At 35.4% G+C, this 17,537-nt stretch overlaps 1 protein-coding gene across 4 annotated transcripts in view; it reads left to right on the forward strand.

The window, feature by feature from the left end:
- The window catches only part of LOC145660638 (EH domain-binding protein 1-like), a 150,127-nt gene extending 134,070 nt beyond the window's left edge, over positions 1 to 16,057 (forward strand). For all 4 annotated transcript variants that reach the window (XM_081725927.1, XM_081725923.1, XM_081725926.1 and 1 more), the window contains 5 exons: positions 182 to 281; positions 3,086 to 3,159; positions 4,369 to 4,483; positions 6,100 to 6,191; positions 15,576 to 16,057. In XM_081725927.1, coding sequence (XP_081582053.1) covers positions 182 to 281; positions 3,086 to 3,159; positions 4,369 to 4,483; positions 6,100 to 6,178 — 368 coding nt within the window. In that variant the 3' untranslated portion in view covers positions 6,179 to 6,191; positions 15,576 to 16,057. The remainder of the gene's footprint in view (positions 1 to 181; positions 282 to 3,085; positions 3,160 to 4,368; positions 4,484 to 6,099; positions 6,192 to 15,575) is intronic.
- Positions 16,058 to 17,537: the final 1,480 nt, after the last annotated feature.

Raw genomic sequence — 17,537 nt, forward strand, 5'->3', positions numbered from 1 at the left:
AATTCTTTGGAGCAATGTTTTATTAGTTTAATGTTGTACTTTCTGATAAATTTATTTTAAATTTGCTAGTAAACTGAGTAAATAATGAACATTGAACGAATTATGTGTGTGTTGCAAGTATTTTCTGTGTAAATTATTTAAAAGTAAATATAAAATATTTATCATTCATGTTTTGATGCAGGAAACGATAGAGACAGAGAAGAAACATTAATGGTCCAATGGTTTACGCTAGTCAACAAGAAAAATGCTCTTCTGCGAAGACAGATGCAGTTAAATATTTTGTAAGTAATAACTAGTCTGTGTTACGAAAATACATTAAAATTGTCCCATAGTATATACAACAGCGATTTCTTACTTGTGGCCGTGGCCCTTTGATGGTCCGCGATAAAATATAGAGGGAACCGCCACCATTTACTCGTTTATATATATATATATATATATATATATATATATATATATATAAAAATGTTTAGAAAATAATAGAGATATAGGCCTACGTGTATGCAGTAAATAAGAACTACGAGTATTGAATGAAATTAAATTTTTGAGTTTTACGTCCGACGATTATGCCAGCTGAGCTAAAGGAGACGGTGATGAGAAATGAATGAAATGGTGAAATGAAGAAAGTTTAAGGAAACGAGAGAACCCCGAAGAAACCCACGCACACGGTGTTTGATCACCACAAAGTTCACTTGGCGCGAGCTGGAATCGAACCAGGGACGATATGCACCAGAGGTAAACACTCTATCACTGAGCCACCGCGGCCCCTAACTACAGAACTAGACTTTATATGCGGTCACTGTATCGACGAAAAATATCTTCCTTGTTCAGATAGGAAGTCTGTCGAATTAAGGAAAGACATTAGACTACTTTGGTATAATATTTTCAAAATATTACCGGGCGCATCCCAAGTTTTTGTTTCAACCACTGACGTCAATCATTGATACTAGGTTTAGTTTCTGGTTTTCTGACAGTGGCACTTTTGAAGTTCTTACTTCTAGTCTCTCATCTCAAAGATAGGAACAGTCAGATATTATTAATTAGTGCCTACAGGATATACCACATAACAATAAATATTAGCAGTTCCAGAGAATGCTTTTGTCTTTACTACTTGCACGCACGTGCACAAACACGAACAACCATATTCTGTAGACATTTGTTAGTCAAATAGCAAGAAGGAAATGAGAAAAGTAGGAACGGCAAGAAAGCAAAAGACACGTTGGCGGCGGCTACTCTATGTCGCTGTTGGGTGCTATTCTACAGATACATTTCCTTTCTCGCAAACGAACGTACTTCTGTTCAAAGTTCGTTGCAATGTAAGCGTTACATCATGTATTATTAACATGTATGGTTAGAAGAATGTTGCACTCTTCTAATTAGAATTGATTGTACTTAGAACTATTTCCTCGTTATTTGTAGAATATGTTAGTCAAGCTATTATTTTTTTTTTCTACATGATCGCCAATTGTCTAATGACAAATCGTGCAGAATTCTTTCGCAAACTGCATGGTGAATATTCTCGTCTGATATAAATACAGAGGAAACTAGACTGATGGGTCGGATTCTGCTTGATGCTGCAGGTCCACATCTTTATTTAGAGACTCCTATCTCTGCGCTGAAATGATATGTTAGCTCCAGGTAGACAGAAATTCAGAGATTTACCCATTCTTGCCAGAAATGTTATTACACGCTTCTGATAGGTGGTGAGCAACAACAGTCGAGACGAGCAACAGCCTAATAAGTGACACAGTCGTAGTAAAGTGCACCAAGCAGTTGACATGGAGTGAGGGGATTATGACAGTCGTGTTGTTATAATATTGTTATATAAATAGGAAGGTTTACGTACTTGAATTGTCAATTAATTCCCCAGGAAGCAACGGTTATAAAGGTTAGAACATTAGTTAGGGAGTAACAGCTTGAATGAAGATAAAATCCGTCAAGAAGTGATAGTTTTTGACTGAATATAGAGATAGCTTGCCGATGGAATACAGGACATCCCTACAATTTACGAAGCAGAGAAATGTGAAAACTAAACTTCTTAGCGCCATGCGGACAATCACCACATTGCTTTGCTTATGAACGGTTTTTATTATTGAAGACTCTTTCAACCTGCAAAATGACAGGAGTTTATGTTATAAGCTTCTGAAAAGAACTCGATATCTTGAAGAACTGTCATCCTGTCTCTCGAAACCTTGAAGAATTTTCTCGCAAACTCTATCTGAAAGAAAGTTGTTCTTCAAAAGATCCGAATGATTCGTAATTTATTTATTAGAATATAGAAAAAGAATTCTTAAAACAATGCAAATTAAACCTTACGTTGCAAAATAAAAAGTTATCGACAAGAAAGTGATTTTTATATCAAATATATATTATATATGTTAAAAGCAGCACAACACAGAACTAAAACAATATTTTTGTTTTCTATTGTTTCTGTAGCTATGCTCCAATCTATGTCATTGTTGTATGTATGATAATACAAGAATGTAAGATATTCCAGATGAAATTAGCAACAATGCTAAAAACTTTACGTTGTAACTATAGAAATACTAATGTGTACGATTTTCCCATAAACATTGTATACTTTGAATTGTGAAACTGGGAGCAGTAGTTCTTTAACAAGCAATTCGTTAAAGAGTAAAAACTCTTAACGTGAGTTTCATAATGTGATAAAGAACAAGGTGCTTGATTAGACGACTACTGATTTCAGGTATCACAGTTGGTAAATAATAAACGAACGAGTTTCTATGTTTCCAATCAGCCTGTAACGATGTTTTTTTTAAAGCATTCTAGATATTTCGATACTTTTTTTTTTCTGTGGCGAAAGGTGGAGGGCAAGTGCATTTTTCTTCTGTTCTTTAATTATCAGTTCAACTGAAAAGTTTATTTCTTTATTTATGATGTATTTATGGACGATCAATAGCACAAATCTTATGTTGTTTTGTTAATCGTATGAAAAGTTGAAATTAAAATATTTCCTAAGGTGTAATCGGAGAAACTTTTAGCAATGAAATAATTTGTAAGAAGAAACTGACAATATACCTACATATATATAAATGTTTAACTTTTCTCTTTGTGTTTATTGCAGAGAGAAAGAAGATGATTTAGAAAGACGTTTCGAGTTGCTAAACAGGGAGCTTAGAAGTATCTTAGCAATCGAAGGTAGGTGTATGACACGTTTTATTTGGTTCCTGGATATTAGCAACATAATGCTAGAAAACATTATTTAGTTAGTAAATACTTATTCAGAATCTCTTTAGGAGGAGGTAGAAAAAATGTATATGTGCATTTTTATGTATAAAAATACCATAGATAGCAACCGAAAGCTGTTGGAGAAGTCATGTTGAATTTTCTTCAGTTTCCTCGTCACGGCCATCTTGATAGCTTCCCAATCCTCAAAACATGTTGCGTTTGAGGTGGAGCTTCCACTGAAGTAGTTCGCTGAAGCAATCTCGGCGATTATTGTAGATGGTCGAGGACAGTGACCTTCGTTCACCTAACAATATTAAGTTATATGAGGGAGCATTCTTGTGAAGACGACTCCAATTACCGGAACAGATTGTGGCCTGACATGGTTCATTCGCTGGAGGAGTCATTTCATGACCTCTAGATAGAAACTTATTTATGGTCCAGCCTTCTGGAACAAATCCTTGTTGAATGAGAACCTTGGCATCAAAACAGAGGCAATCAATAAAGAACCTTGATTGGACTTAGTTTCTCTGTTGTCTCGTCGTCTCCAGAGCAGGGGTAAAAGTGCGGGGAAATGCGGGGGTACACCGTCCCCCTACCTCTATAAATATGTATAGCGTCCCCCCAGTTCCTAAAAAAAAATACAATGAGCAAAGATAGGCTGGGGGATGGCGGGACGTCATGCCGCTACCTACCGTCCCCCTACTTTTTCAGATCTACTTTTACTCCTGCATTCCAGAGAAATGCTCTCATGAAACTGTTTGCTCCACCTAAACAGTGCTTCATGCTTTAAGCATTCCGTAGCTTACACAAAATTACACAAAACTCGATTGCGGCCCTCTGTTCGATACTGAAAATACGTCCGAGTTTGTGCGCAGGCTGTAACACTGTTTAACTGCTGTCGGATCGTGTTTGAAACCTGCTCCAGTCCCTCGGCAGAAATATGCGCTCTCGGCAGTGTTGTTGTTCTTGTAAATAAGCTGGTTGCAAAAAAGAAAGAAAGAAAAATCGCGGGAGCTTTATTGCCACACAGTGTTTATTTTTCTTGGTTGCAATAGAATAATTCACATACACGCATAAAGAATTACTAGTCTTCAGTTTCAGTGCAATGTGAAATCATAATTTTATTATATTTTGTAAATTATTGTTGTGTTGATAGTAATCTAAAACAAATTCTTTCAGAATGGCAGAAAACAGAAGAGCAAAAACTAAGAGAAAATCTTCTTCTGGATGAGTTGGTGTCCATTGTGAACAAACGAGATGAATTAGTTCATCATTTAGATACTCAAGAGCGTGCGTAAGTATTACCTTACAAATAAATATATTGAAGAACAGATAATGAACAATGCATAAGAAGCAGGGGCGGATCCAGGGGGGGAGGCGATCGCCCCTCCAGAAGAGAAAACTTTCTTATTTTATATATAAATAAAACCCACCCCAGAGTTTGCAGCTCTTAAAAGTAGCTCTAAGTAGCAGTATTACAACCCCCCACCCCCAGAAGTCCGTCCTGTATCCGCCCCTGGTAAGGAGTATGTTAGTTTCTGTTAACTTGTCTTAGCTGCAAGACTAACTTGTTTCTTTTAAATTAAATTTTAAGGACAAAGATAAGTAACGAACACAAAAGCGATTCTGGGCTAGAGAACCATTTGTACCAGTCGATTTGGTGAGGGGTGAATTGGACATATATTCAGTTTGAACAGTGAAAGGAAAATTTATTATCATACGAGTCAAGTTTACTTTTTAAATTCTGTTTATTCTAATAGTACGAGAGTTACTCTGAAATCAGTTTATTAAGTCGGTTATTCACAAGTCTTTTTATTTATATAGTGAAATTCAGTATCAAATAGAAAGAGTTGTTTTTAGTTTTCTAGCGTAATTTCCGGAAACATTGAAGAACTTAGCGCCATAGGTTGTCAAATTCGCTTTCATAAAACTGGCAGAGGTGCAAAATGCAACTTGCAGCATCATCCTAGATGTTGTATCGTTGTCCAGACAGCAGCCACTTCAAAGCTTGAGGAGATACTGGGCACAAAATAAGGACTATAGGTCGATAGTCCATTTTTCCTATAGTCATTAAGAAGAAAAACACCACAAGTAATGTCCTAAACACCTGAAAATGTAACTATTCAAAACTTATTTTCGGTATAAGTACGCACCATAAAAATAATATCAGATAGTACTGAGCAGTGCGGCTTAAGTGACCCGTTAGTCCATTACCGTAGAAATAAGCTTGCCAGAACTCCTCTCCTACCCAGTTCAAACCAATTCTGTCAGAATTGTTATTTAGTCTGTTTGAAAAATATATATATTAACATCTATAACTTAATATTTTAAAGGGACCGCGGTGGCTCAGTGGCAGAGCGTTCACCTCTGGTGCTTGGGGTCCCGGGTTCGATCCCAGCCCCCGCCAAGCGAACTTTGTGGTGGACAAACACCGTGTGCGTGGGTTTTCTCGAGGTTCTCCCGTTTCCTCCCACTTTCTTCATTCCACCATTTCATTCATTACTCATCATCACCGTCTCCTTTAGGCTAACCGGCATAACCGTGGGCCGTAAAACTCAAAGATTTCATTTCATTTCATTTTGATATTTTAAAGTATTAAAATCGTGTTAGATATCAAATTATAGGGAATATAATACTAAATGTGAATGTGGTGGTGGTTTTTTTTGGAATCTTACCTTTTCTTAAACTATTTGCTGCAAAGTATACTGAAATAGGTTATATAGAGTGCAGCAAACAGTATCTGGCTGAAGTGTGCTGATTTCAGTGGTTACCGTTATTACATAAAAATGTCATACAATGTAGTATTCACGTTTGAAACTCTGGTGTAAAAATCAAGACCGAAGTGTTTTTTCTATACTATTCTCTTTATCCTTGAAATAGTGTCAAACTAAGATGCTTATCATTTTACAGGATTGAAGACGACGACGAAATTGAGAGGGATATAAACAGAAGTGTAGTTCAACGGAACCGTAATTGTGTTCTTCAGTGAGGCTTAACAAAAGGTAAATACCGAGTTAAAACATCCAGTGCACCCTTTAAATAATATCTAAGTATGTTACGATGCAAATGGATATGCTTCTGGTTACATAAAACTATTCTTGTGTATTTGCATATTTCGTTTGAAGAAAGAAAGTGTATGTAGAACATAAAACAGTTTTCCAGGGTAGACACAATTTTTAACTTATTGTAATTTTCCATTATTCATATGTCAATGCTGGAGACTTAATTTTAATTAATGTTAATCGCATGTAATTTTCAGAGATAATACAGAATAATACGAGGCGCGTTCGGAAAGTAACCTCCGATTGGTCATTGCGTGAAGTAGTGGGGGCAGAGCTATCATCTTTGCACAGACGTGCGTGGTAGATCAGTTTGCATCCAGCTGTGGTAGAATGATGGTTGTCTGATCACTAGTTCCCCTTTTGTAGCGTCTCAAAATGTGTGCTGCAATAGAAAACCCCGCCAAGTGCGATGTGCAAGCTGTTATACGTTTTCTTACGGCAAAACAATATTCGGCAGCACGTATTCATCGGAAACGTTGTGCCGTGTATGGACCAAAGTGTGATGAGTAAAAGAGTTGTTCGTAAATGGGTTCGTTTATTTAAAAGTGGACGAACAAACATTCATGACGAAGAGAGGAGTAACAAACCATCAGTGGTCACTGATTAACTCGTTCAGAAAATTGATGATGGAAAAGTTTGTGAAAATCGACTTTTCACAATCTCGGAGCATTTCGATCTGAAGGACAGTCAATGGTGTGGGCCCATGAAAATTCCATGATAATGAGCTGAAAGATGCGGTCACAGTCTGGCTCAAGGCACAGGTGGGAGATTTTTATGCTGATGGAATGTCTATGCTAGTACAGAGATATGATAAATGCTTGAATGTTTATGGAAACTATGTTGACAAATAGAGCAAAGAGGTAGTTTTCAGGTGTATATAATAAATTCTTCTTATTTACTTTGGTGTTTCTTTTTTAATCAATCGGAGGTTACTTTCAGAACGGCCCTCATAAGTCCAACGCCGTTTTAATAACAGGGTGTCTATCGGTCACGAATGTCACGAAAAAGTCACGAAATTTAGCTTTTGGGTCACGATTTTTTTAACTGTACAAAGGTAAGTACAGATTGGAAAATTTCGTTCTATAAAACGTCAAAATTCAGCACCAAAAATGTCTATGGTCGGCTTTAGACGCTACCAAATCGCAAGCAAAGTACGTTTCTATCGCATGGATGAAAATTCGGCCTAATTCGCACCCAAATTTGCTCTTGAAAATGTTATGAAATTTTATGATTTGGTGAAGAAAAGGTCACGAAATTTCATTTTGGAATTTTAGTAGACACCCTGATTAGCGACTATTTTGTGTCAGTGTAAAATTAATAGAATCACGAAAGAAAAACAATCTTATCAGTACTGGCGTAACTCTAGTGAAATTACATTAGCGTATGCAGTTTATCCCAAAATTTGCTTTCATGTTACACAATGACTTTTCGAATTTTAGTTTATTCGTTTGGATATACCTGTATACACATGTGTTCTGTAATTAAAACACATAATACATATTCTATAATTATTATACTAGTTATTCTGTTGTATCATTTTACATGAGACAGAGCATTGATTTAATTGACAATAATTTCTGTGTTGCTTTCCATCATCAAGGCTAAATGAGATGGAACTGCTACTTAAAAGTTGGATCCGAACTGCTAGACTGTTGTCAGAAGCATTTTAGATAGACTGTGATTATTACCAGGATGTTTTATGGTTTCTTAATTCCTTTGCCCATAAACCATTTTTTCAATACTAATTTGTGCTTTTTAATAATAGAGAACTATATTGATACACCTTTATAAACTAGTTACAAACCGTATTTCGGACGATAACAGAATCACGTAAAGCAATATATATTGATATTGTAGAATAACTTCTATAACATTGATACCTTAATAAAGTGAGTTATAAGGAATTGTTTGATTAATTTATTATTGATTTTGTAAGCTGATCCTAATGTTAAGAAAATTACATTGGAACATTTATTTTGCACTAATTTTTAATTCATGCAAACAGCCTGAAGTCTTTTGAAACATAATTTGGTATCTTCTCAATATTGTAAAGAAATTAACTCGCTTGAATTTTAGTAAGTTTAATAATATTTGAACAATACCTGAGAAATAGGATTAACTTTGCAGTAACTTTGGATTAACGATATGTATAAATCATATTTGGTGATTATTACTCTCATTTAGTGTCAGCTGTAAGTTGAGTGAAATAATTGTACGTGCATCGCGTTGTAGCCAAACTGAATATTGAAAATTTTATATATAATTAATGTATTTTGCAACTATTTAGTTTAGTTTAGTTTATTGTATACTAGCGTCATTTACTCGCTTCGCTGGTTAAAATAAGAAAAATTAGCACTATGTTCCTTAAGTCAGACGCTTTTTACTATTACTGAAGCGCACTCAAATCGATAGAAACAAAGAAAATATAATGAAAAATCAGAAAATAAGTAATCCATATAAATAAAAATTAAATATTACCATTGTGGGCTAAATTTGGATTTAAACGGCATCGAAAGTATCACCGTTCGTCTCAAGAGACCCCGAAAATTATGGGTTCGACACTAATATCGGTAATTTTCGATCATTTTTATATATCTCTCCCTTCCCTCCCCTAAGTTGCATCGTCAAAATGAAATGATAAAAACCATCTTAGGTCCGAACCTCATCTATGTTGAAAAATTTGATCGAGATTGGTTTGGTGGTTCAAGAGTTATTAAGTCACAAACATAATCACTTCCATTCTTATATATGTAGATAGATGTTATACGTCCATGACCCGTGATACATATTAGGTGTTACAAATGAAACACATAACAGAAAAGTAGTGTTACTATATTTTTGTTACATTATGTGTATATTACAGTCTTTTTACATTATTTTTTTTTTCACTTGTTCTGTGTACGTATGTAGCTTTTTTCGTATAAAGCATTTACATTTCCCCTTTACTTTTTACGTTTTATTCTGGGCAGAGTAAATGGTAACTATTATTATTCCTAAACGCCTTTCTTCTCTTCTCCAGTGTCATCTGAATTTTGTTTAGCTAGCTTAGGTTGTTCTATTTCTTTTATTGCTGGTATAGTTTGCTTTCCATTTTGGCAACTGTGATTATGATCTATTGCATATTGATGAAAAAGGTGAAATCGAAGAAGAAATGGAGAGTTTGTTTTTATAAGTTAATATTTCAATCCATACACATATTGTAGAAGATATGAGAAACTGATCCGTATGTAACAAACCTTCCCGATAAACACTACCTTTATGATAGAGCTGTCGTGGCTGTATGGTTAACGTATGCGCCTTCAGTGTGAGAGACCTGGGATTGATTCCGAGTAGGATCTCACGGTTAGGATCCCACGTTAAGCTGTAGGTTCACATCTCATACAGCTTCCGTGCTGAAAAGGGACATTAAATTCCAAATGAACTGAACCATCTGTTCGAAAAAACAATTATGTGAGGAGCAGTGCGTGCTACAGTGAAATTTAAAGCTATATCGACCGAAAAGGGTTGTCCTTCAGCAAGTATATATTCGGAGAAGGCAACATTGATTCCAGTAGTAAAAGTTGGCGGAAATAATAATTGGGAAGGCAACTTTGACATTAGTCTCAGGCATGGTCAAGGTGACTCCAATGGCTGGAATACTGTATTGTGAACAGCAACGGGTAATTACAACACTACTTTCCCCAGTGTGTCACAAAAGAGAAAATATGTGTCAGTGATCTTTGGCAGGTTAAAATATAGTTTTAGAGGTAAAGTATCCCTGCATTCGGATCTCTGGAAGAAGTATGTTTTGGAAAAGACTTAAACGAGAAACAATATAGAAAAAATAAGTAAATTCGAAAGGATTAGCAAAGGAAAGTGGAACATCACAAAGGATTTTTTTTATTAGATTTGGTAGGAGTTTTGGGAGCCGAGATGCCTCGGTGGTGGAATTCACCTCTGGTACATGGAGTCCCAGCTCGCGCCAAGTGAGCTTTGTGGTGGACAAACATCGTGTGCATGGACTTTCTCGGGGTTCTCCCGTTTCCTCCCACTTTCTTCGTTCCACCATTTCTTTCATTTCTCATCATCACTGTCTTTTAGCCTGGCCGACATAACTGTGGGACATAAAACAAAGATTTCATTTCATTTCATTTAAAGATTGGTAGGAATTTGTAAATTTTAATGGGAGATAGTGAGAGACTTAAGAAGCTAATGAATGGAATTCAGGATATAGAATATTTTGCTCAGAAAATGAGAAGGACGGTCGCAATGGTGTGGCAGTAATTACGGTAAGCGTCTGAAGGAGAAGTTAGTGAAAATAAAATTAATTGACGATGGAATTATGGTTAAGGCTTAAATTTAAATAAATAAATAAATAAATTGGTGATACGGACGTACGTACTGACCATTATATAGACAGTTGAAAAAAAAGACAAAATAGAAATCATAGGCTAGGAATATTCGTAATTGTGATGGAAAGTTGTGTTAGAGTTGTGAGGGAAGCATAGGAAAATAGTGTCATAAGCAAATATGATTTGGATGAAAGAAATAACAAGAGTAGAGGCACTACCGACAGAATCCACTCGTAATTGGAAACACTTAGTTCTACCACCATAAGATAAGATGATATAATAATCCTGAATAGATGTCTGGAGGTATCGAAAAGGTATGTTAGGATTAAAAAAAAAATAATATCGGAATGGTACGACTCACGTTGAGTTCGACGTTTTATCTGATCATAACGTTGACCAAGGTAGATATCCAACTGAGAAATGAAGAAATAAAAGCCAGCTTCGTACCAAAATTCAAAGAAAAATATTCGAATGTGGTAAGGATAGATGTAGCTACTGAATGCTGTTAGAAGAATATTAAACATTGCAAGCATGAGTCTGCAGAAGTAGCAGGAACCGCTTTCAGGAAAAGGATAAAAGATGTGGCTGAAAATGGGAGGGGGGGGAGAAAGCGTGGAAATAGAATAATAAAGAGAAAGATAAAAAGATGTACAGAAAACTAAATAATGAATTATGGACGGAATCAGGTGGACAAGGAAAGAATTCAAAATAATAATAATAATAATAATAATAATAACAATAAAGACAGAATAGAAAGAGTAGGATTCTCTTCATTTCCCCATTTTCCTCTTTCAGGTTTTATTTAATGTTTACTGATACAAGAACTTCATCTTTCATTTCCGATTCTGTGTGTGTGTGTGTGAGAGAGAGAGAGAGAGAGAGAGAGAGAGAGAAAGAGAAGGAGATTGATTGTTAATTTCTTCTTTTTTCTTTCTAATTTGACGGTTCTTTTCACGCTTCTGTTTTCAATAATTTTCAGTAAGTTTTCCTTAGTGGCTACTTCTATTATTAGCGAGTTGCTTATGCAGCATTTACTTTTTCTGTTATTGATTCAAGGATTGGACCAACATTGTTTGTTTCGTTTTGTTTTCCTTTAAGGATTAGCCTTATTTTTAGTGTTTAATTTTTTCACTTAACCTTTTGTTGTCTGCTATGTATTCTAATTTTGGTTAGTTATAAGGTCAATTTTTTTGTAATAGCTTCGACTTTGCTTGTGCTAGTCCTTGTGGGATCAAGATTACACCGATGAATATGAGCGCCGGTTGATATCGATGCAAAGGCTCGTGAACTCCATCATCGTGATATTATCATCCAATCCAAATAGTTACAAAACAGAACTCTGGAATCTGTTTACATTGTAAATATTATATGGAAATTCAACGAACTTCCTCTGACTTTGCTATTGGTAGGGGGTTGAATTGAAAATTAAAATAAATAAATAAATAGATTAATTAATTAATTAATAATAATAATAATAATAATACAAATAAAAGCAAGTGAATCAAGCATATTCATAATATCCACAAGTTTGTAACATCTATTTTATTATTCTCTGTTATGTACAAGTAGACGTATCTTAAAATATTAAACACAAATCTAAGGTATTTTTAATATAATAAAACCTGACATAAGCTAGTTGATAACTTTTCAGATAGATCAGGACAGTCATTCTAGAAGCATTTTCATTGAGGTGTATCCCTGTTGGTCAGTAGCTCTGTCCACGTGTCCCTGGATTCAATTCCCAATGGAGGTACCTCGGATACAAACCAGCGTTGTAGTTCAGATCTCATTTTAGTCTTAGGTCTGGTCTCATATAGCCTCAATACTAAAAAGGGACGTTAAGCTTTAATTAGTTAATCGATCTAACATTTTCGGTCACAAAAATCGTATCATTGCAAGACGTTTTTCTTTTCACTATAATACTGAGAATTCTGCTGGAAGTGTTTGTATTTTGTTCTTAAATTATTACTGTATATATTCGTTGTTGAATCAAATGTATATATTTTTCATCTTCTTTTTCTTGGCCTTTTATACTAAGGAATAACTGTCGCATTATGTAATTGAAATTATTAGGAAAAGCTTTTTCATTTATATCTACACTACGTGGATCTGTTACATTTTTAGTATGGGAAGATGTAAATGGAAGACATGTTAATGAAAAAATGTATTAAGGGAATTGGGCGAAATTTAACATACAAAGAGAAAAAAGACGCTACTTCAGGCAAATATGTTTATTCATTACAAAGACCAACGCAGTTATGGAGACATTATTGGTAAATCGTCATATTTCTTACAATGCTAAGTGATGTCCGTGGTCTTCAGTTTGTCGCAGTTTGTGGCGTACCTTATTTAGTATATTTTTGGACAGACCTGAAGTCCAAGTTCCGTAACTTGGTTTTGATGCGATGGACGAGCAATGTTGCAATTTTGGCTTGCCACCCCCTCCCCTTCCATTCCCTACCCTCATCATAGACATCCGCAGCAAGTAGAAACTAGAAATGCTTTATAGGTCGAGCCTGTGGGACATTTGGTGGATTGGCGTTCCATGGTACTGAGTGCGCTGTCAACCAGTCATTTGTTTTCATAGCATAATGGCTGGTTGCGAGGTCTGGCCATAATACATAGCTATCACCATGGTGATATTTGTTAGTCAACTGTGATTGCTGGATCATTAACTGTATTGATGAATGATTGAATGACACCCTTTGGTGAATGGACACCCATATAAATACTGTCTTCTGAAATTTTTCCTTGCTTTTGTAACGTACAGTAGCTGGAATTTCCACATCCCCCGTTTCCTTGCATTTCATCTCCGGCAAATGCAAAGTTTTTTTCATGGTCTATGAAGATCATTGTGTTAGGATGCAAAGTGTCACGACAAAGTTTTCTACACTTCCCTACTATTGTAGCAAGTTTCTTCTCTGTATACTTGGGTGCTTTTGACGCTTGAAATATGTCACACCCATTTTCTGCAAATTCCGAACAATTGTTCTGGAGACACAAAATTTACCACCTAGTGTCTGCTACTTGTCTCAACAGGGTTTTCTGCAAATTTCTTCAGTTTCCTTTTGTCACTGTGGAGCAATTTGCCTGGACGGCTACACCTTGGCAAGTCTTCAAAGGGGAGACCATTTTGATAGCGTTTTATGATGGTATAAGTTCTTTTTCTGTGGTTCTTATATTATCGTGTAAAGTTCTTTTTCTGAAAACTCGTAACAACTTCCATTATTGGCAGTTGTCCAAGCAGGTAATACACACGTCGTCGTAATCCAATTCTCTCTTATTTTTTCACCCACATACTGCTCACATCTTACTCAGTACGAACCACATTATGTATGAAACTTTGATACTCCAGACTGATTTGCACTGCTCACTGTAACATTTGCACAGCGATGACACGTTTGTGTGTTAACTAACCCATGCCCTTATTTACAGTTACATTGAATGAAGGAATATGGTAACGGTATTTTTAAAAACCATTTCAACATAATTATGCAGCCATTTAATAGTACTGTATTTTATTTAACATAATAATAATAATAGATATATTCTGCTCATATCTTTTCATGTAAAAACAATTCTTTTGATTTTATTTCAGCAGGGAAAATTAAAACTTCTCTCATTCTGGTTCGGTTAGGCCGATTTTGTAAAGGAAAAAAAATGTTATGATGCGGAAATATGTACTTGACCGCATTATATTGCGCCTGACCGAACATACAAAAACGTTGAAATTTGACTTTGCGAGTATAAAATGCAGAGAATATTTTTTTAAAATATTATATAAAATAAAATTAATAAATTAATTCTTAATGTAGGTTTTTATTTTATATCAGCAATAGATGAAATACTCGTTCTTCGCATGGAGAGAATAGGTTTTTGCGAAATATTTGAATCCCTTCCCCTTTAGAATATTTATCTCAGTAAAAGTTCAATGATAAAAATACAGAAGAGGCTCCACTTTTGACATGAATATTGATACACCGTACATTCGCCGTTAATCAAATTGATGTAATGAAGTGGATACTATCTATCTTCCAAATATCACCTCAAACGGGTCAGACGTTTTCCCGACCCTGAAAAATTTGAATTAACACAAATTTCAGTCATTTTTGATATTTTATTTTTCACGTCACCCTATCGTTTGCCGACAGGGATGAACTTGGATTTAAACGCATTGGAAGTATCACTATTCATTTTAGTGACCCCGAAAACTATACATTGCATACTAATGCCAGTTGTTTTGGTATTATTTTTACATGTCACTTTTTTCAACTTCACGCTTGAGGTGCCTTACTCCCACAGTATTTTGCCCAGATTGAAAGTCATGTGTCTACCAAGTTCGGTTAAAATTGCTCCGAATCTTCAGGATTTACTCCGGCGACCCTGAAAACTATAGATTCGACTCTAATATCGGTCGTTTATATATATCCCCTCCTTTCCCCTTAGAAGTGCTATAACGGTCACTAATCAAATTAGTGTCCACGAATGCTATAGATTCGGCACTAAGATAGATTATTTTCAATTATTTTTACCTGTCACCATTCCCCCCACCCCACCCCCAAGTGGGGGAATATTGGTGTGGTCTGAATTTGGACTTAAATGGCATCGGAAACGTCATTGTTCATCTCGGCGGCCCCGAAAACCTACGGATTCGACATTAATATCGGCCGTTTTCGATCATTTTTATGTCATCCCTACTACTCCTCCTAGGTGTGTCTTACTCTTTCTAGGGGACTGATTTTAGATTTTTTAAGAGTATTGGAACTGTAAGCAAGAAGGTCATGAATCCCGAAAACTATGGATTCGACACTAACATTGATCATTTGTTATCATTTATATATGCCTCCTCTCCCCTTAAGTGTTCTAGGGTATCTTACCCCGACGTTACTCTTTTCCAAACAGTAATATGTGTACCAAGTTCGGTTAAAATTGATTCAAGTATTCTAGAGTTATGCTGGAACATATGTATAAATATTGTTGTTTCTTATTTCAGGTCCTCCGCTTAATTGAGCTAGTGATTTTCAGTTAGCAAGAAGTAAGCTTTGAAATGTGATTGAATTGTGTTGTGAGGCCTATGTAAACCTCAGCCTTTTTGTCTGCTATAGACTGCCAAAGAAAGAAAGAAAAAAGAAAAAATGCAAGAAATATTCTTAGTGCTGTGTGTATGCTTGTGTGTGCGTGTGCGCACGTGTGTATATTATTGTATATGATTTTTTTTCCTCTGTGGGTGTAAAATTGTATATTTTTTAGTTTATGTTCTAGCTAGAAATTTGTGGTTTTATTTTTAAACGAGTGTGTTTTAGAAAAGCATTAAGCTGTCAACCATATTTCGTGTTGACGTAGTGCAGTAGGACCAATTCTACTTTGCGTGATATAAAATTTTCTAATGTTTCTATGCTAAAGCTTTTTATTTATCCTACTGAAAATTTGTAAATGCTTGTAATTGTATAAATAATAAAAGCAACGTTGTGTTCACTTTTATTGTTTTATGAAGATATATTGAATCTCTCTTTAAAATAAATTAAAACTTTTACATCAAATACATCATTGTTAAAATCATGTCATTCTGTGTTACAGTCTTGCCAAACTGTACATCTGTCATCTATAATGAATAAAAAGTTTATGCTGTTAGTAAAAAAATATATGTATATTCTCAGAGCAGATCTCCTAAAATTTTATCCTATTATGAAATACCTTCTGTCCTTATGATTCCCGGGTGAAGTCCATACTATATTATGAAGAGATTGTTTACTCCTGAGATTTGAACGCAATCTTTATCCAAGTTTATACATTGGTGAAGCCAATGATGAAAGAAATATTCACATAAGCAACCTACCACAGCAAAAACTACTTATGTATTGCGCACTGTTGAGGAATAGAAGTAATGTCAATGTGTTATTTTTGTTTCTCTACAATCTATAATAACTGAAAAACACAGTTGCATCATATGGAAAACAGGTTGCGAAAATATACCGGGCAGTCAAAATGTTTCCGGAATTTTGTTGTATCTCTCTATTACCACATATGAGAACACATTTACTTAATCGCTTTCAAAGTTGGCACCTTCGGAACACACGCTAGCTTGACCGCTCCTGCAATCGCTAGAAACACCGATGAAAGGCCTCTTTTTGTATGTTCCGAAGTTCAGCCCTCACGTTGGTTTTGATCTCGCACAGTTTTTATATGTTCCTGTGAGTGAGGGAGCTCTTAACTCAAGTGAAAACAGATATCCCTGGTTCGTCATAAACGTTGAAAGTTAATATAAAAATTAAGATTGGAGTCTGATTATTCTAAAAAGCTAAAGATTTCTTCGTCATTAGCATAAATAACTGTATAACAATCATAGCTGGGTGGATTATCAAATTATAGCAGTTTGCCATGTGGCCTTTTTTTAAATTGAAACATTTCAGTTTTGAGTTCCATGGTTATGCCCTATATGCTAAAAGAGACTGTGGATGAGAATGAATGAAAGACTGAAATGAAGAAAGACGGAGGAAACAGAATCCCAAGGAAGCTCTCACGATTTTTGTGCACCATTTGAAACGAGCTGGGATTGAACAAGGAAGCCCAGGTAACTTTTAAATCTAGGAAATAATTTGTGATTGTCAAACAATGATGTTGGAGATTTTAATAATAAACTTATTATTATAGAAATCTCCCCGATAAACACCATGTTTACAAAGACACAGTACATTTTGTTAGGTTCTAAATCACACTAGCGTGAAACAAGTTAAAGAAGAGGAAACCTTATCTTCTTCCATTCTCTTACGAGGAAGGTCCATAAACCGTGAGAGTTGGATTTTGATGAAAATTAGTGACAAGATTCAGTTCGAGTTGCTAACTAACGTAGTAATAGTAACTCGATGCGCAAATGCTTCGTTGAGCTGCTACACCGGCGCCAAATACAGTAGGCAATGTCCAAGAATATTCTTTTGGCACAAAAATGAAGAAGCTT

Source organism: Thermobia domestica, chromosome 9 (assembly GCF_964235325.1).
Source record: "Thermobia domestica chromosome 9, izTheDome1.hap1.1, whole genome shotgun sequence".
NCBI lineage: Eukaryota > Metazoa > Arthropoda > Insecta > Zygentoma > Lepismatidae > Thermobia > Thermobia domestica.